The 20,676-nt window shown below is 32.3% G+C and overlaps 1 protein-coding gene across 10 annotated transcripts in view; it reads left to right on the top strand.

Moving 5' to 3' along the window:
- Window positions 1–20,676, top strand: part of PTPN13 (protein tyrosine phosphatase non-receptor type 13) — a 206,338-nt gene that overhangs the window by 30,912 nt on the left and 154,750 nt on the right. For 9 of the 10 annotated variants that reach the window (XR_004230157.1, XM_031942068.1, XM_031942073.1 and 6 more), the window contains exons 2-5: window positions 1,029–1,148; window positions 9,862–10,040; window positions 14,154–14,219; window positions 16,714–16,899. Coding sequence is in view for 9 of the 10 variants with exons in the window: in XM_031942068.1 (XP_031797928.1) it covers window positions 1,034–1,148; window positions 9,862–10,040; window positions 14,154–14,219; window positions 16,714–16,899 (546 nt within the window). In the remaining variant the exon portion in view is untranslated. Of the gene's footprint in view, window positions 1–1,028; window positions 1,149–9,861; window positions 10,041–14,153; window positions 14,220–15,129; window positions 15,235–16,713; window positions 16,900–20,676 lie in introns of those variants that run through there. The other variant, XM_031942071.1, reaches the window with a different exon arrangement.

The following is a 20,676-nucleotide window of genomic DNA, read 5'->3' as shown; positions in this document are numbered from 1 at the left end:
GATAGTTGTCTTCTTTCTATTCCTTTCATTGCCCCAAAAAAAAAAAAAAGGAAAAAAGAATGCTTGAATATTTTCCTTTTTTTTTCCTTTTTCTGTTTTTGTTTCGGGGCGTTAAACTTAAAGCTTTGTGGGACAGTGAACCTTACCCAAATTAAAACCACAGACTCTCAAGGTAAAAAACAAAACAAAAAAAAAAAATTAAGGATTTATTCCGATTTTGCAAGAAAAGCCAACTTCCAACAGACAGTTATCACTAGACAAGTGCAAACTACAAACTGAAAAACACAATATTATATAGACCAGAAGACCCCACCCCACCCCTGACCTTTTCTCCCATTGTCTGGGGGAGTCCAGGCTTACAATCTAAATACAGAAATCTATCCCAGAAACAAAAGAATAAATAAACTCTTAATTCAAATTTCCCTAGAGAACTGCTATATAAGCAGATATTCTTGGATGAGAGAATACCCTGAATTCCCAAAGTCATCATTGCCTTTAAAAAAAAAAAAAAAAAAGTACTTAAATACTAATTAAGAAGTGGGAGGAAACAGGAAGGGAAGTATTCATCCAAGATATGTTAAACACCTGCAGCTTTTTAGTTATAGCTCAATTTGTTATTACTAAGTCTCAAGTCACAATTAGGCTATAGTTCAAGATCACAGTCTCGTGAGAGGTCTTCATTCAGTTTATCCCATTCAAAGCTAACTCGTTTCCCCTCTTATTCCCTTTTCCAAAATTAGAAAGAAAAAGAAATCTTAGTAACAAATATGCATAGTCAAGCAAAACAAATGTATTGCTCTAGCTTTCAAGTAGATGCTTTGCCATCTATATACCATTTGTTTCATAAGCCTATTACAGAGGCTATGGAAGACCTATAAGTCATATAATTATATTTTCCATTATGTTTTTAATGTTTAATTACATTTAAAATTTTTGTGATTTACTGACTTACTTCATAGTGCTTTGAGTTATGATAAGGCTGTACAATTGAAAGGCAATTGTGAAAATTCTCTATTTTTTTGTTCTAGATAATATGCATGTGTCATTAGCTGAGGCCTTGGAGGTTCGGGGAGGACCACTGCAAGAAGAAGAAATATGGGCCGTATTAAGTCAAAGTGCAGAAAGCCTTCAGGAATTATTCAGAAAAGGTATTCTTTATTTATCAAAATATCATATGCCAATTTAGGAAAAAAATATTTTATTGATGACTTTTTTTTTTTATACTCCATTGTCATTTCTTCCCATCTGCAGTTCAGCAAAACTAAACAATTCAATTCATGTTAACAGTATATGCAATTTTCCACTTCTGTTATCTTTTATCTCTGACAAAGAGCAAGAGAAACTATTATTTTCTCAATTCTCTTCTGGGAAGAGTCTTAGCTATTATTCAGAATTCAGTTTTGTTTTGCTTTGCTTTGCTTTTTTTTTTTTTTTAACATTATATTCATTGTGAATTTGCTTTCTTGGTTTTTATCAGTTCATTAAACTTTTTCTATGTCAAGAATATTTTAAATATAATTTAAAGAACAATTGTGAGTCCAAGGATTAATCATTCTTCTTATTTCTCTTAAGAATATATAACCCAGCCTCAATAGCTTTACGTTGGAGAAGTCCTGAATCAAGTTAAAATCTGGCATCTTTTTGGCCTTCTAAGGCTTTTCTAATGCTTTGGGAAATAGGTATTATTATTTTCTTTTTTTTTGCACATGAGGAAACTAGTTTGTTTTGTCTTTGTTTTTAGTACATAGCATAATACTTGGCATATATGAGGTGCTTAATAAATTTCTTTTTTCCTGAGGCAATTGCTCAGGGTCACATAGCTAGGAAGTGTTAAGTATCTGAGGCCAAATTTGAACTCAGGTCCTCCTGACTTCAGGGCTGGTACTCTGTCTACTGCACTATCTAACTGCCCCTTGGTATTTAATAAATTCTAATTGACTGATTGAGGATAAGTGACTTGCTCAGGGTCATATAGTCCAGTAAGTGTCAAAGGCTGGATTTGAAATCAAATCTTTCTGACTCTAGATCCAGCATTCTATCTGCTGTGCCATCTAATTGTTTCTCTGTAAGGCTTTTTATGCTTAATATTCCTGTATTTAGATGAGTAATGGAAAAGCTCAAAATGAAGTATAATTGTAGAAACAGAAGACAGGGCTTTCTATTTCTTTTTTTTTTTTTAATAGTGTTTTATTTTTTCCAAATACATGCAAAGATAGTTTTCAACAGTCATCTTTGCAAAACCCTGTGTTCCAAATTTTTCTCCCTCTCCTCTTCTATCTTCCCTCCCTAAGACAGCAAGCAATCTGATATAGGTTAAACATATGTAGTTCTTTTAAACAACTTTCCATATTCTTCATGCTGCACAAGAAAAATACAAACAGCAAAACAAAAAAGATGAAAATACTATGCTTTGATGCACATTTAGTCTCCATAGCTTGCTCTCTGAATGTGGATGGCAATTTCCATCACAAATCTGTTGTAATTGCCTTGAATTACCTCATTGTGAAAAAGAGCCAACTCCATCAGAGTTGATTATCACATAATCTTTGTCCTGTGTACAATGTTCTCTTCATTCTACCTATTTCACGTAGCATCATGTAAGTCTTTCCAGGCTTTTGTGAAATCAGCCTGCTCATCATTTCTTATAGAACAGTAATATTCCATTACATTGATATACCATAACTTATTCAGAACAGGTCTTTCTAAGATGCCAAATGTAATGCTAAGTTATGCCACGTGAGTTTGTTGTGTAGGTATTTGGTGCAACTAAACCTGGATGTTAGCATAAGAATAAATATTTTTTAAATGTTAAGATTCATCAAAACAAGATGAATTTAACTTGTGAATATGATGTTAAATGACATTAACATTTAACTTATGAATATGGTGTTAAATGAACAGATCAATAAGCAGTTAATCTAGATCTTCCTGGGGTTCAAAGCAATGAACCCCAATGAGAATGAATTCAGCCTGAATTCCAAGAGATTTATCTTTTAGGCCAAATAGATAACTGTCTTCTGTAAAGGGCAGGAACTTTGGAGAAATATACTTAAGGCTCAGTATGATTGATTTAAACAAGGTGTTAACTCAGTGGAATTGATAAGACAATGGTTATCTAGATTAGCATGTGAGTTCTCTAGTTCAATATGATTGATTTAATCTTACAACAAATAATGGTTCCCTAGTGATATGACTGGTATATACTGAGTATACTGTAATGATGTAATTGTAATAGAGTATATAAGCTGGAGCTCAAGCTGTTGGACAGAAAGAGACATTCCATCTTCATCAGCCTCGTGGTGGCCCTCCTGCTTCCCTCACTGAAACCAAGGCCTGAGTGAAGGGCCTCCAGAAATCTAGCCTGGGCCCCAGGCAAGGAGACAGACTGTGAAGGAGACAATAATGACTTTTGGACTTTATTCCTGGCTACTCTCGTGGTGATTACTCTGCTAAAACAAAGGCTAGTCCCAAGATCTACAGAAAACTAAACCAGAGCCTTGTAGTCTTCTTCAACCAGTATTGCATATTCAGGGCCCCAAAGTGGAAATACAGTTTGACTTGGGGTCAGAGTGGATATACATAAGGGCCTATACCCAGAGATGACAATGCTTTATTGCATATTATATAGTACTTTTTTTATTTACCAAGGGTTTTCATACACATCATAAATTTTGGTCCTCACAGAAGGAAATAGGTTCTGGGAGGAAATTGAGGCTTTCCCCAAACTTGAAAGAAGATCCAGTAAATATTCCTCAATTCATTTTCTAGATTATTTATTTTAAAATATCCATATTACATGCACTGGTAATATAAAAAGAAAAAAACTGAATTGAGATTAAAGTTCAGGAAATAATTAGATTTGGGTATCATTTACATAAAAATGATACTTTGAACCCAAGGGAATTGTTGAGATCCCTGAGAAAGAAAGTAGACAGAGAAGAAAGACCTGAACAAAGTCATGATGGATATTTGTGTTGGATGGATGAGATGGAAGATGATCTTGCAATGGAGACTGTCAAATGGTCAGGCATGGAGTGATCAGAAAAACCATGCCAAAACTAAGGGTTAAAGGTAGCAATGGGAGGGGAAAAGGTGAAGAAATCAAAAAGAGAGAGAGAGAGAGAGAATATTTCAGTGCATAGGTGAGTTAACAGTATAAAAAGCTTCAAAGAAATCAAGTAGATTGAAGACTGGAAATACCATTGTATTTAGTAGTTAGATTATTGGTAACAGTGATGGCTAGCAAATTTCTATTTTAATGTGTTCTAAGTTCAGAATGCAAAAAGAAAAAGAAGAGTCCCTTGGAGATCAAGGAGATCAAATCCATCAATACTTTAATTCAGACAATTTATTGAAAGGATACATATTGAGGCTGGAACTAAATATTTTGGCCACTTAATGAGAAGAATAGGACTTATTGGAAAAGGGGTCTTTTCTCTATCATCATCATAAACTCAGAAAGAGAATGGTCTTTAACACCCAAAGTTTCTATTATTTCTATCCTGGCACCAATTTTTCCAATTCTGTGAGAATCAGATCCAAAACAATTTCTTGGCTTTTTTGCTTTTTGAAAGAGGAAATTTTAATTAAGATGAGTCGAGAAGGTATAAGGTCCTCTGCATTGACAGGTATGCAGCTACAGCAGAGAACTAGAACTACAGTCCCCATCACTCTTATATCCTATCTTTTTGGTGGGCTTGTTAATCATCTATGTAATCACCAACAGTTAGTTCGGTGACAAAATCACTTCTGTTTCTTCCTTCCCTCACCTTTATCCACATGACTTCTGCTATTCTTTTTGGCTTAGATTCCTGCATTTCCTTACATGACATTTTTTTTTAATGCTACATTTTTCTTTTAATATTTTCATTTGTTTTGAAGAAAGTATAAACAAACAGAGCCACATTCCTTTTATGGGTCTTATCCTACCAAGTTTTAGTGACACCTCTGAAGTCAGATTTGCATAATTACATAAGGACTTTCAATTTATTAAACTTGTTAGATGCTGACTTGTTAGATGGGCCAGAACTCTGAACTTGAAACAAATATTCTTACAAGGTGTTAAGTCGGTGATTATCTAGTTTAGCATGGTGCTTAATAGTTCTCTAAGTTCAATAATCTTACAACAAATAATGTTTCCTAGTGATATAATGATTGGTTTATACTCAGTGTAGAGCATATAAGCTGGAACTCAGAGTCAGAGCCAGAGAAGACAAGCAGACTGGAGGGGGGAGCTCAACCTCTCAGAGCCAAGGAGAGAAATTCATTCCATCTTTGGTCAGGCTCTTGGTGACTCTCCTGGGGATGTACCTATAAAGAGTCAGCTGCAAATCCAAGGGAATTGAGATCTGATAAGGCTGATGGGGAAGGAAGGTGCAGTTAAATGTAGGAAGCCTTCCTAATGTAGTGAATACTGGAACTAGCTTAAAGAATTTCATTGTACCTGTCCTCTAGGAAATGTAGACCCACGAAAATGTTTTTTCTTTTTTTTTTTTTTTTTTTTTTTGGTTTTCTTTGTAAAAACTGAATGGAAAGATTAGAAGACATTGCCTTCTCCCCCTCCCCCCCCCCCATAAAAATTCTAAGGAGTAGACTAGAGGTTTAATATCAAAGGAATTAATGTGGGTACACATCTGAAGAGTTTTGTGAGAAAGAACCTAAGATGACTGGGGGGAAATCCCTAAAGTTCATTTTTAATATATTTTTAAAATTTTTCATTCCATTGATAATGCTGTTGTTCTTCCCTCCTGATGCCAGCTGCCAGGGTCAATTGGCTTATAAGAGATTAGTTACAAGAGAAATACTCAAAGGTCATCAAATTGTCTCTGTCCACAAAGCTCCACATTCCTGCTAGTTGTTATTTCCTTTTAAGAATCAGTTTTATTGAAGCACATTGTTTGTTTGCATTGTCAGCTTGTTTGCAAGAAAAACAAGGGTTTTGTTATAAGCTGCATGGTCTGGAATTTCTTCAGGAGTCTGGTAGTTAACACAGTAAATAAAAACTACTAGTTGCCTCATTGATGTAAACGCATTACAGAATCCCAATGGTTTTGAAGTATTACTTGGATATGTTTGGATATCAAGATATTCTCTTTTTGGGGTAGAATAAAAGAAGATGTAAGTAGCATTTTGCTCATTGCTGTAAAAAATTCTTTAGAATTGAACAAGTGAAAAACTGGAATATAATTGTTAAAATTAAGAAAGAAAAAGTATATGTGGTGTTTTTACCTCATTATTTATGTTTTACTATATTTCATATTTTAGGAATAAGATTTTTAACATAACCAAAAATCTTACAGAAAAAAGTACATTATACAGAAATTATCTTGTGAATACTTAAACTAGAAATCCAAGGACTATTTTACTTTAATATTTAATCTCCAGTATCTTTAGATGATGCTTATATACATAAATTGTGTATGTGTATGGATAGATTTGTCAGTCAGTCAATAAGCACTTTATGAAGCACCTATATGTACTTAGGAGTTGTGCATACAAGGATGTATAGTCCCAAGTACATAACAAGCACTCAGTAACATTGATTGGATTGTACAGTTGGTTGTTTCAATTGTAACCAATTATCTACCACCCCATTTGAGGTATTTTTGGCAAAGATACTGGAGTGATTTGCCATTTCTTTCTCTAGCTTCAACTTCCAGATGGGGAAACTGAGGCAAACAGAGTTAAGTGACTTACTTACACAACTAATAAATATTTCAGATTGGATTTCCCAAAGAACCTTTTGTATTCTAATTTTAGGATACTTGAAGCTTTGAATTATGTCATTATAAATCTTTTTGTACACCATATAGCAGATTTCTCTAAAGATCAAAAAATAGTGATGATGAAGTATGGCTTTGACAATTGATAACTTTTCACTGGGCCCTAGGCCCTAGAGAATAGAAGAGGGGTTCAAAAGAAGGACTAATCAGAAAATTGGAAAGGAAATCAGGTAGAATTACATTTCCGAAATTATTTCTTTTAATAACTTGTATGGGAATTTTTAAAAATGAAGTCAAACATTAAAGGAAATGCTTTGAAATATATCATTCCCCTTTCCCTGCTCCATTCATGCTGAATTGAATCTGAATTCATAGTTTGCTCTCTTTAAACATGAGCAGTTTTCTGGGAGCCTATGGAACAGTATCTATTGAGATCAGCTTGACCCTGGCAGGCCCTAGTTACATTGCAACTCAGTTAATTTTGACTGGAATTTTCCAGTTCAGCTCACAAAGGTAGTTATGATGAAACCAAGACAGCACTGCACTTGAAGTCAGTGACCAACCAAGTGAGGCCTCTGAGGTCCCTTCCAAAATGAAAGGTCTGCAGAGGCCATCTAGCCTAGCCCATTTTATAAAGAAGAAACTAAGGCCCAGGAAGGTTGTGATTTTTCCAAGTTCATAAAAGCTTTTTAAAAAATAATAATACTAGATTTTTCATTTTTCAAAATATATGCATAGATAGTTTTCAACTTTTACCCTTGCAAAACCTTGTGTTCCAAGTTTTTCTCCTTCCTTTCCCACATGCCTTCCTCCCCTAGACAGCAAGTAATCCGATATAGGCTAAAAATGTGCAATTTAAAAAATATATTTCTACATTTATCACATTGCACAAAAAAATTCAGATCAAAAAGGAAAAAAAAAAATAAGAAAGAAAACGCCAGCAAGCAAATAATAACAACAACAATAAAAAAGGTAAAAATACTATCTTGTGTTCTACATTCAGTCCCCATAGTCCTCTTTCTGGATGTGATGGCTCTCTCCATCACCAGATCTTTGGAACTGGCTTGAATTGTTAGAAGAGCCCATATTCATCAGAGTTGATCACCCATAATCTTGTTTTTGCTGTGTACAATGTTCTTTTGGTTTTATTCATTTCACTTAGTATCAGTTCATATAAGTCTCTCCAGGTCTCTCCGAAATCATCCTGCTGATCGTTTCTTGTAGAACAGTAATATTCCATAACATTATTATTATTCAGCCATTCCTAAACTGAGGGGCATTTACTCAGTTTCCAGGTCCCAGCCACTACAAAAGGGGCTGCTACAAACATTTTTGCACATGTGAGTTCTTTTCTCTTTTTTTATAATCTCTTTGAGATACAGTTTTATAGCCCTTTGCACATAGTTCCAAATTGCTTTCCAGAATGGTTGGATCATTTCACAGCTCCACCAACAATGCGTTAGTGCCCCCGTTTTTATTTTTAATTCATTTTTTAATTTCTTCACTGAAAATTGTCTTCATATCCTTTGAACATTTATCAGTTGGAAAATTGCTTGTATTCTTATAAATTTGAGTCAATTTTCTATATATTTTTGAAATGAGACCTTTATCAGAATTCTTGAACGTAAAGCTTTTCCCCAGTTTTCTGCTTCCCTTCTAAAGTTGACTGAATTGGCCGTTTGTACAAAAACTTTTTAATTTAATATAATCAAAATTATCCACTTTGTATTTCATAATCTCCACAGATCAGAGAGGTGGACTATCCTTTGTTCTCCTAATTTGCTTATGGTATCACCCTTTATGTCTAAATCATGAACCCGTTTCAATCTTATCTTGATATAACTCCATTGGACTTGAGAGGGGTAAAGCTAGAAATCTTGAATTATATAACTACACAAGTGGGTGTCCTATAGAATAAGCACATTTGGAATCAATTGACATTTGTTTTTATACCCTGTCACCCAAAATGCAAATCCTTTCTATGATTCCCCATTGTTAGGGTACCAGAGGTCATAGTCTATCTGAGTGCCTAAGCTCCCACCTGAGTGTGAATCTCCCCTTGGTGGTCATTTTATTTGGAAATTAGTCAGTCCTTCCTCTATTTCCCTAATGGCTGAATACTACAAAGGTTACAAGCCTGTTTGGAGAGTCTAATTCCCCCACGGGAGTCTCCACCTCTAATTACATCATTACTTCTTTGTCTCCCCACCCTCCAACCTGACTATAAGTTCTTAATTACATCTTCCCTTCCACTTTTGAGTAAGCCCTCATCCTAATTGCATTTTCCCTCCACTAGTTTTTGTTTCCTTATTCCAAATTAGCTTCCATTTCTTAGGTTTGAATTTCATTTTTTTCTGATTAAAGTTTCTTAACTGTGGAAATTAAACTCTTATCCAATTCCCACAATAACTTTTTGAGATAGGTGCTGCTACTATTCCCATTTTTCAGGTGAGGAAATGGAAGCCTACAGAGATTAAGTGAATTGCCTCAGGTCCCACAGCTAGGAAGTATTTGAAGTCAAATTAAAACAAAAGTCATTGTTTTTAATCCATCTGAATCTGGCACTTTTAAAATTTCTGTAATTCATAAGAAAAACCTCCCTCAAATTTGGTGGTTTATCTTATTTATTTTTTCTAAGGCAATTGGGGTTAAGTGACTTGCCCAGGGTCATATAGTTAAGAAGTGCTGAGTATCTTGAGGCCAAATTTGACTCTTGACTTCAAGGCTGGTGCTCTATCTACTGCACTAAACTAGTTGCCCCTAAATCTGACTTTTTATGATGTGTTGTTAATTAAAAGTTTCTGTTTTCTAGCTTCTAGAATTTCCATGCTTATACACCTTTAAAAATTAAGGTAATGTTAGTACTTGGTGCTGCTTCAGTCTTAGAGTTGGATGTAGAATACTATTCTCCTGTGGTTTGGTCAGTATTAAGGGTTGATTTATTCTTCATTCTGACTGTCTGTATATAGAAACAGCCAGGAAGAAATGCTTCATCTTATATCCTATTGTCTCTATTTGTTGAAGGAGCTTTAACAATGTTGTCATTTTGTGTCAAGAATAATCCAATTGAGACAAATAAAGTTCTGTAATTCAGATTTGTATTTTAAGTGTTTCTTTTCCTCTTTCCTTCCTTAACTAGTGAACACAGCAGATCCTACTGCTCTGGGTTTCATCATTTCTCCATGGTCTTTGTTGCTGTTGCCATCTGGCAGTGTATCATTTACAGATGAGAGTGTTTCCCATCAAGACCTTCGAGCCTTCACTGCTCCTGAGATTCTTCAGAACCAGTCACTGAACTCTCTTTCAGATGTTGAAAAGGTAACTGAAACTTTTTTTTAATTTAAAGAGGAGAAAAGAAAAAGTAGTCTTTGCCTTTACCCTACCACCACCATTTGAATCCATTCTGTATTATACTTCTAGAAACACAAATTTAAAGTTTTCATTTTTTGAAGAGACATAGTTAAAATTTTATCTAAACTAAAGCTACTCTGAGATACTTGAATGTACTTTAATGAAGAAAATTTTTTTACAACAAAAATTCTCTTACTTAATTTCTTTCATTAACTTGGTATTTAGATGTTTGAGTGCCATTTAGGGATTTCTTTGCCAGCTTTTGTTCCCAAAGACTGAAAAATTTCTGTGCTAGACCATTAATTAACTGATTTCTGAACCTCTCAAGTAACTTGGTTGAGTCCATTTGCAATAGACATTAAAAAAAAAAATTTAGTTATTGATGTATTTTGGTTTTATGCCACCTTCATTTTTGGAGTATATATATACCTGTCTATGACAACACAGATTTTTAAAGAATGAGACAATAAAAGCTGTGTACCAAAACTAACCTGAACATTAATCATGTCTAACACTTTAAATGATATTCATATTCCCTCCCCCTACTTTTTAAAAAGGGAAATTATAATTTTTTTCAATTCTGGAGCTAATAAAACTCGTTGTTGTAATAAAACAGAATTGAGTCTCCCCCCCTTTAAAACATTCTTATAGTCATTATGAATATTGTATCCTTAGTCTGTTTTATTTTTATTAATTACATCTTCTAGTGCTTCTTTGAATCTTCATATTTCTTGTTTCTTATAGCACAAATATTCTAAATAGGTATATTTTTCCATGAGTATAATTGATTGTGTTTATGTGTGTTTATTGTGATTATGCTCAGTTTTTTCCAAATTCTATCAAATCACTGGACTTAGGCTTTTTTAGTTACTTAGATTACTTCTAAATGAGTATGACTGGTATACGTTTAAGCTATGTGTTTTCCCCCAAAGGAAATTTTTTTTTATCATTAACAAAAGCCACAACTCAACTAATTTCAATTTAATTTTTTTCCTTTTGAAATCATCATGCCTTTGACATATTTCCTTCTGAAAGATTATTCTATTTGTTTAAAAAATGTTTAAATGCCTACCAAATAGTACCAAATTGTGCTAATAAGACACAGCAATTTTCTTTACAATATAGGAATCTTTAGAGTTGCCAAGTAATAAAAGCTCAGTTTTCCTGAACATCTCTTTTTTAAATTCATCTGTCAGCTTTGTCCTCACATGGTTCATACACCTGGCAACCTGTTAGACAAGAATAGTGTCCTACATCAGCAGTTTCATTTTCTATGCCCTGTTGTGACTATACATGCCCTTAAACAAATGTTTTATGAAATATGAAGCAAGTTCTTATCATTTGACCTGAATTATAGGCTAAACTGATTAATGAGAATAGGCAAAGCTATAAAGTAGAAAGAAAAGGAGATTTTTTTTTCCCACCAATTTTACACAATAGCCTTTTCTAGATCAAAGTAATCTCTTGAAGCTTTGTTGGAAAATCTACTTTTATTTCATTAAAGAATTCAAACTATTTCGAAATATATTGTTTCTATGCCAAAAATTTATGATTGGATGTTATTAGCAAGTTGGCAAGGAGAAGCAGAATTTAATATCAAATTTCAGTTGATTCTAAGATAAAACAGTTTTTAAAAATTCAAATTAATTTTTATTTTTAATTTTGAATTCTTTTTCTTTCTGCCTTCTTGAGAAGGCAAGAAAAACATAGTGCATTGCAAGTATAGATAGTCATATAAAGCAAATGGCCATATTAACTATATGCAGAAAAAAAAAGAAAATTTTTTTTAGTCTGCATTGAATCCATCACTATTTATCTGGAAGTGAAAGATATAATTCATTATGAGTCTTCTGAAATTGTGGTTTGTCATTGTGTTGATCTTTTACTTTCAGAGTAGTTTATTTTATAATATTGTTAGTGGTATAATTGTTGTCTTGGTCCTCCTGCTCACTTCATTTTGCAATTGTTTAGCCATTCCCCAGTTGATGAATACCTCCTCAATTTTTATTTCTTTTCTACCACAAAAAGAGCTTCTATAAATATTTTTGTATGTATGAGTCCTTTTTCTCTTTATTTTCTCTCTTTGGGAGATAGACCTAGCAGTGGTATTGCTAGGTTTAAGGATATACACAGTTTAATAACTTTTGGGATAATTTCACAACGCTTTCCAGAATAGTTGGATCAGTTCTCAGCCTCACTAACAGTTCATTAATGTACTTCTTTTCTCACAGTTTCTTTTTGTCAGCCTGACCAATAAGATAAACCAGTTAAAAAAGGAATACTAACTAAGATAGTTTTTCATTGCCTTGTAAATAAAACTTAAAAGTTGGCTCAACTGGCTAGCTCTTTTCTTTTCTCTTCTATAGCACAGAAGGTAATAGGATCAAACAAATTGAGGTTGAAATTAGATACATAGACAGTACAAAAATTTTGAAACTTTTAATGTGTCCCTTTAAGTTGAAATATAACAGTCCTTGCCTCTCCAGGGTATTACAGTATAATAGAAATAATGATTGCCTTAGAATTCTGAAAGGCATTTATCTATGAGATCATAGTTCCATTGATAGGATAATTTAACAAATCAATTATCCTTTGAGAATCTTCAGATCTTGGAAGCTTTGGGGAATAGAGATTTCTACCCTTTGGGGGAGTAATAGTAATGGTAGCTTTGAAAATTCTTGCATGTATCAAAAGAGACAATTGATCCTATGACACATGTAGGTAATTTCATGAAAGCTGATGCAGATTACTATCAAGTCACCCAGAAGGGGTCATGCTTTGTATATTCTGCATGCCACCAAGCTATGGCCATTCCAGTGGAGCTCCATTTCTTCCAGTATCTTTCTGTGTATGTTGGTTTTTCATAATTACTGTGTCTCTGTATAGTCTCCTTGAGTATGAATCTATAATATAGTCTGGTCAGGTAGCAGAGGACCAGACTATATCATAGCATGTGATCACTTTTATTGTGGTTACATTCTAGGGATAACCAATAGAGAATTTATATTACTTAATCTTCAAAAAAAGAAATTGAAGAAACTATAGATGATCTCTCAAATTAAAAAAAATCCCCAGAATCAGTGGGATTTCTCATATTTGTAACCCTAATATTTGGCATGAGATCTGATGATAAATGTTGCTTAATACCATTTAATGATTGAGTAAAAGAGAGAAAAAAGAGATACTACAAAACTCCTTCCGTGAAATAAATATGATCCTGTTTTCTCATATTAAGGGAAAAAAAAAGTATGTTTTTATTCTGTGTACTGTTCTTACAGAGAAAGAATGGTATAGGCTTCGTGAATTTTAGCTGAATTCTAATGGTTAGCTATAAAATTAATACTACTACATGTTATGGTTATAGTATTATTAACATTACAGTTTGTTAGAACAGTTTTTGTTTTGCATGTTATTGGACCATTTTCAGTAATATATATATATATGCATTTATGGGCAAACATATATTTGTGTGTGTGTATATATAAATATATATCAGTGAATAGAATGAAAAGGCAGTCAAATGATTATCATTGCTTTTTTAAAAAAATCTGTTAATCTGTTTCATACAGCTATTTCCTAAGAGTAAAAATCTTCATCTTTACTCAGTGAACCTATTTTAATATTGGCATGTAAATTAGGATGTATAATAACCCATATTTAAAACAGCAGCTTTGAACTGTATTAACATTTATATGGGAAATGTTTTGGTAACTTACTAGAGAATTTCTTTGCAATATTTTGACACCAACAATATTTCATTTTAATTATTAAAATAAATGTCTTCTCTAGTGTCAATTTTTTTTTAATACACCATAAATATTTTTATTCAAAATGGAAAATGAGTATCCAAAATCTCTCAAGTGTTTTTGGTGAGGAAAAAACATCTTTTTTGTTAGTAAATGTTAGCTGGTTCCATTCAACAAACCTTTATTTAATATTTATTATGAGTAGAACACCACGATTGGGATTGGAGGGGATAGGTTAAGTGTATACTCCAGTCTGCTCTGGCATTGTTTATCTACAATTTTTCTTACATAATTATTAAGTTGCTATAACTAACAGTTTGAATTTTGTTCCTAGATACATATTTATTCTCTTGGAATGACATTATACTGGGGAGCTGACCATGAAGTACCTCAAACACAAGTAAGTCAGACTTTTTTTACTTATTTTTATTTTTAGTTTTCACATCTTAAAATAAAAAAATCTTCCACATTTTAAAATATGTTCAGAAGCAGCATAGACATAGAATCAGCATCTCTTTGAATGTCTATTTAAAAATGTTCTGTGACAAAATGACCCTCAGTAAAACACCAGACAAAGTCATTTTAGTATCTGAAATAAAGTAAAAGGTAAGTAAAGTAATAGAGTCGCAGATTTATTCTGTGAAATGTATTTGTATTCCTATGTAATAATTGAAAAATTGGTAGGTTGGTTTTTCCTCTTATTGTTCTAGGGAAATGATTGATAATAGGAATTCTAAAAGACTTTGTTACTATCTTGCGAGAGTGCCTATTGTTTTATTCATTGCAATTGTACCCCAAAACCTACAATGCCTGGCATGTCCTAGGTTCTTAAAAAATGCTTGATCAGTTGATTGCAATTTGATTCTGACAATTCTTGGAACTCAATTAAAATGGGAAAAATACCACAGGGTTACAGTCATTTATTTAATTAAGTTTATCTCTTCATGCTCTCTATATCCCAGTCTTGTTATGGTTCTTATGGTATTTTTGTGGCTAGTAAATGTAGAATCTAGATATTATTATTAATTATTAATTAATTTATTATATATATATTATTATTATTATAATTAATTAATTATTAATAGTTCTTTTTTAATTGTTAAGGTTCATGTAAAATTCTAGTTTTACTTCTTACCTTCACTGAAAGATGTTTCTCATTTTAGTTCAATACATATGTATATATGTATTTATGTATATAATTCAGTATTACCTGATTCTTAACAATGATAAAAGAAAGTTAAATTGCCATAGAAAATATTTCCCAGAAATATATTTTGCAGTTTAATTACATATGAAATACGGCAAAAATATAAAATGTGGATATGTTTCAAAGAAATGTAGGAATGTGTAATTTGATGGAAAAAATAACCTATGTAAAACAATTGGGAAAGCTGGTTCTTGGAAGCCTTTCTGGGGTAAGCTACTGTTTTAATCTGTGGCTTTTAATTTAAATTGTATTTATGCATGTCTATTTTTAATTACAGGTAGATTATTTGAGAAAACTGATCACTTATTTGTGATCCAGTATTTGTGAAGTTATTTTTTGAAACAAATATCAATCTTTAGACTGCTTAGAAAAGTTTAAATCAAATTTTTTTCTTCTCAAGAGGTATCAACTAAATTCTCAATTATACATTCCTTCATTGCTTCTGTAGTAGAGTTCAGTGCTAGTCATAACGATGATTGACATTCAGCACCATTAAGCAAGAATTTGTTAGGCACCTAATTTTTTTTTAATATACATTTTCTCTTAATTATATGTCAAAATAATTTTTAAACATTTTTTTTAAGGTTTGAGTTTTAAATTCTGTTCTTCTCTTACTCTCTTCTCCCCCCTCCCTAAGCTGTAAGCAGTCTGATACAATGATATAAAACATTTCTATATTAGCCATTTTGTAAAGAAGATAAAAGAAAAAGAAGGAAAATAAAAAATATCATGCTTCAGTCGGTATTCAACGATGTCAATTTTTTCTCTGGAGGCGGATAATATGCTTCATTATTAATTCTTTGGGATTGTCTTCAATCATTCTGTTACTGAGAAAAGTTAAATCATTCATAGTTCTTCACAGAACAATATTGCTATTGCTATGTACAGCATTCTACTGCTTCTGTTCACTTTCTATTAGTTCATGTAAGTCCAGATTTTTCTGAAATCATCCTGCTTGTCATTTCTTATATCACAGTAGGTTTCCATTAAAGTCACATACCACAGAACCAATGTAAATATATACATATAAGATCTTTTCCTTTTTCTTTAATCTCCTTGCAGGTATAGTTCTATTAATAGTACTTCTGGGTATACATGGACTTTGGAGGCATAGTTCAAAATTGCTTTCCAGAATGTCTGGACTAGGTTAACAATTCTATCAACTAGTACATTGATTTGCCTATTTTCCCACAGTTCCTTCAGCAGTTGTCATTTTCTCCTTTCCTCCCTCCCTCCCTCCTTCTTTTCCTCCCTGCCTCTCTTCCCCCTCTCTCCTTCCTTCCTTTTCTTCCTTTCTTTCCTTTCTTTTTCCTTTCTTTCCTTTCCTTTCTTTCTTTCTTTTCTTTCACCAAATTTGTCAGTGTTATAGGTGTGAAATAAAACTTTAGACTTGCTTTGATTTACATTAGTATCTCAGCTACCAAATATTTTTTGGGCAGGGGCAAGAATAATTATTTTTAAGTATATTAAACAGACACACTACTAATCTGTTAAATCAAAAGAAAAATCTAACCAAGCACACTACCTTCCTCCATTCCCATTTATTAGAGTGGGGTGATTACTATTTTTAAAAGATTACCCTGATTTCATTGAAGTATGTGTAAAGTGTATATGATGATGAAAGTTATTATTATTATATTGTCTATAAAGGTGAATTTAACATGACTTTTCCTTCTTTTGTACTCAGCCTATCAAGCTTGGAGACCATCTCAACAGCATATTGCTTGGAATGTGTGAGGATGTTATTTATGCTCGTGTTTCTACACGTACTGTCCTGGATGCTTGCAGTGCTCACATTAGGAACAGCAACTGTGCACCTTCTTTCTCCTATGTAAAACAATTGGTAAAGCTGGTTCTTGGAAGCCTTTCTGGGGTAAGCTACTGTTTTAATCTGTGGCGTTTAATTTAAATTGTATTTATGCATGTCTATTTTTAAATTTAAAAGTTTTATTGATGGTTTAAAAAAAAGTCACAGTAATTTTCCATTATTTCTGCCTTACCTAATTCTTCCTCACAACAGAGAAAAACAGTTGAACAAAACTTATTTTTGATAACAGATATAATATCATATACCTCCCCACTACTGAAATTAGAGAAATATTATTTTTCACTCATCTATACCAAAATTGGTCATGATGTTTATTCTGAATTCAGCTACCCTATTGCTTTACTTTTATAGAAATTGTGACTGTTTTAATTGTGGTTCTACTTTCATTCCACATCAGTTTCATACAGGTCTTCCATGTTTGTTTGAATTTCTCACATTCATCATTTCTTATGGCTCAAAAGTAATCATTTACATTCATGCACTGTAATTTATCTAGTCAAACTGGTTCATTGCTCTAAGTGGCTTACTATTACAAAAATTGCTCCTTTATATATGTATTCTTTTTGTGTTTGACCTCTATAAGCTCCTTTGACTTTTTTTGGTCACCAGATGAAAAGAATAAACTGTCTAGTGGTTTTTTCATCAATAATTCCATCTCATTAAATTAATTTTAAAATTTTGAATGTTTGGCAATTAAATTTTTTGTTGTTGTTGCTGTTGTTGAATTCACCATTTCAGTTCAGGAAATATGTATTAAATATCTATTATATGTAAACTGTGTTAGGTTTTGAGGACATAAAGATGAAAGCCCTCACGTTCATATATTGTTGGTGGAGTTGTGAAGTTATCCAACCATTCTGGAGAGGAATTTGGAACTGTGCCCAAAGAGCTATCAAACTGTGCATACCTTTTGACCCAGCAGTGGCTCTACTGGGCTTATATCTCAAAGAGATCTTAAAGCAGGGAAATGGACCCACACGTGCAAAAATGTTTGTGTCAACCCTTTCTGTAATGGCAAGAAACTGAAAACTGAGTAAATGCCCATCAGTTGGAGAATGGCTGAATAAATTATGGTATATGAATGTGATGGAATATATTATTGTTCTATAAGAACGATCAGCGGGATGATTTCAGAGAGATCTGGAGAGACTTATATGAACTGATGTAAAGTGAGAACATTACACAGCAAAAACAAGATTATGGATGATCATCTCTGATGAATGTGGCTCTTTTCAACAGTGAGATGATTCAGACCAGTTCCAATGATGTTGTGATGAAGAGAGTCATCTGTACCCAGAGAAAGGATTGTGGGAACTGAGTGTGGCTCATAACATAGCCATTAGTATTTTGTTTTTGCTTGCATTTTATTTTCTTTCTCATTTTCCTTTATGATTTGATTTTTCTTGTGTAACAAGATAATTGTATAAATATGTATCATACATTGGATTTAACGTATGTTTTTACCATGTTTAATATATATTGGATCACTTGCTATCTAAGGAAGGGAGTGGGAGGAAGAGAAGGAAAATTGGAGCACAAGATTTTGTGAGAATTAACATTGAAAAATTATCCATGCATATCTTTTGAAAATTAAAAAACTTTAATAATTAAAAAAAGAAGAATATAAAAGCTCTCAAGGAGCTGACAATGAGGTAGGAATCTGGGGTAAGATGGAGAGATAAGGCATATATATATATATTTTATATATATATATATATTTATATATATATATATATATACACACACACACATACACATACACATACACACACACACAATAAACATGTACATACCATATATAGATAAGAAATATCCATATTAATATACACAGTTAGCTTCTGAAAATGAGAAATAAATATTAGAATTAATTTACTAAATTGTTCCTACAACTTGTTCTTGTTGGCCAACCACTCCTAAGAGTCAAATTCAGTCTGTTGCCTGTTTGTATGACCTTCAAATTATCTACTTTTTACATTTTAAAGTGTATATTTATTGAATATAATGTATAAAACAAATTCTAAAATATGTCACTTGTAATTTTGATCTCAAATTTTGATCTCATTATGCTATATAAATTAAAAGGATAGGCTGATTTTAAAATGACATACAAATGAGAAAAAGAAAATCTAGAACAAAAAGAGAGAGGACTGTGCCTTTGTGATAAGCCAAGGGGAAAAGCCCACAGAGAGTATATCAGTTTTTTTTTTTTTCCAAAAATGATTAAAATCTGTTAAAAAATCTTTAAAAAAAAAAATTTGTATTTAAAACATGGTTAAAATGGAAGATCTAATCTTAGCTGTTTGGAAAGATTTAACCCTCTGGGTATATAGTTTGCTGATCTCTGGTCTACAATAAAAGAGATAACTAGGAAATAGTAAATTATTTTAATTTTACAATGCAGGTAACAAATTCATAGGATTAAAGACTTTAGAACTAAGACCTTAGAGATCATCTGATTCAGCTTGTTTATTATTTTATAAGCTAGTGAGAGGCAAAGGTAGAACTCAAGTTCTAGATTCCTGGCTCCTCATCTATTATATTTAACTTACTTGAAAAAGAAAAGAGGCAAAAGTTATGTTTTTGTAATTTTATATTCCTTTCCAAATATAGCTATCTCTTCTCTCTTTTCATGAGGCCATCCCTTAAAAAAGAAAAAAAAAAGAATCTTTTTCTTTTTGCATTATGTTTCTGTAGATATAACTAATAGTACAATTGTGGGAATTGTGGTACTTTGTGTCTGATACTAAAAATAGTCATTTCTGTTGCTGTGTAATTCAAAGAGATTTAAATAGCAGATAAAAGTGGAAGAGAGTGTCCTTTTACAATTGTGGCTAAATAAGCTCTGTTCCAATTATCAAATGATTTTGAGTATTCAAAAGTTTAAAGTATTGTCATCATAAAATTACTTACAATCTCTGCTCTTCAATTTGGAAAAACAATTCCATTTTACCAAACAGGTAAATAGAAATACTGCTTATGAGTGAGTATTTTGAGGTTCTAGGTAGAAAGGCAATTAGGAGCTTGCTATTATTGGTATATAATGGGATCTTTGATATCTTGTCCCTTAAATTTTGAAGTCCTGTTGATTCATTTTATTCCCTTTACCTTTATGGATTGACAATAAAATTAGTTATAATGTCTTAAATAATTATATTCTCTTAGGAGTAGTCCCAATTAAGTCTTATTTTAAGAAATGAAGTAACAGAATTCAGGTCATAAAGACAGATTAGGTGATTTAAGGACTATGATAAGAAAGAAAGATATCTAATTTAACTGATTACTGTTTTCTGGTATGGATTCTAGTACATTCTAAGAAGTACAAGAAGATGAAAAATGAGTATTATGCAAAGGTGTATTAAAGATTTCTGTTACTTAATTTTGTGTATCGATGCTTTTGCTGGTGTTTTATTTTTTATTAGTGTCTTCATCAGAAATGCATGAAATTTCAGAATTTTCATATGAATTTGGATATTTTTAAGAGCATGTTTTAAAGGAAGAAATAAAATTGATTATTATAATTGGATCAATATATTTTGGTTTTTCATTATCTTAAGAAGAGGAATAAGATTTCACTATAGTTATGTCAATCAGTTGTTGATTAAGCACTTAATATATATCTGAAACTCTTAAATTCTGGAGACACAAAGAAAAAGGAAAAACATTCCCTGCCTTCAAGGAGCTTATGTTCTATTGGAGAAAATAAAATGGATATAAATTGATCCATACAAGATCCAGTATGGAGAGACAGCGTCAGAGAAAAAGAAAAAAAGAGAGTTGAAAATGTAAATAAAATGAAAGAACTTGAAGGGAAAAAATGAAAAT

Source organism: Sarcophilus harrisii, chromosome 6, assembly GCF_902635505.1.
Source record: "Sarcophilus harrisii chromosome 6, mSarHar1.11, whole genome shotgun sequence".
Taxonomy (NCBI): Eukaryota; Metazoa; Chordata; class Mammalia; order Dasyuromorphia; family Dasyuridae; genus Sarcophilus; species Sarcophilus harrisii.
Note: the sequence above shows the minus strand (reverse complement) of the source record. Positions and strands in the feature narration are given on the sequence as shown.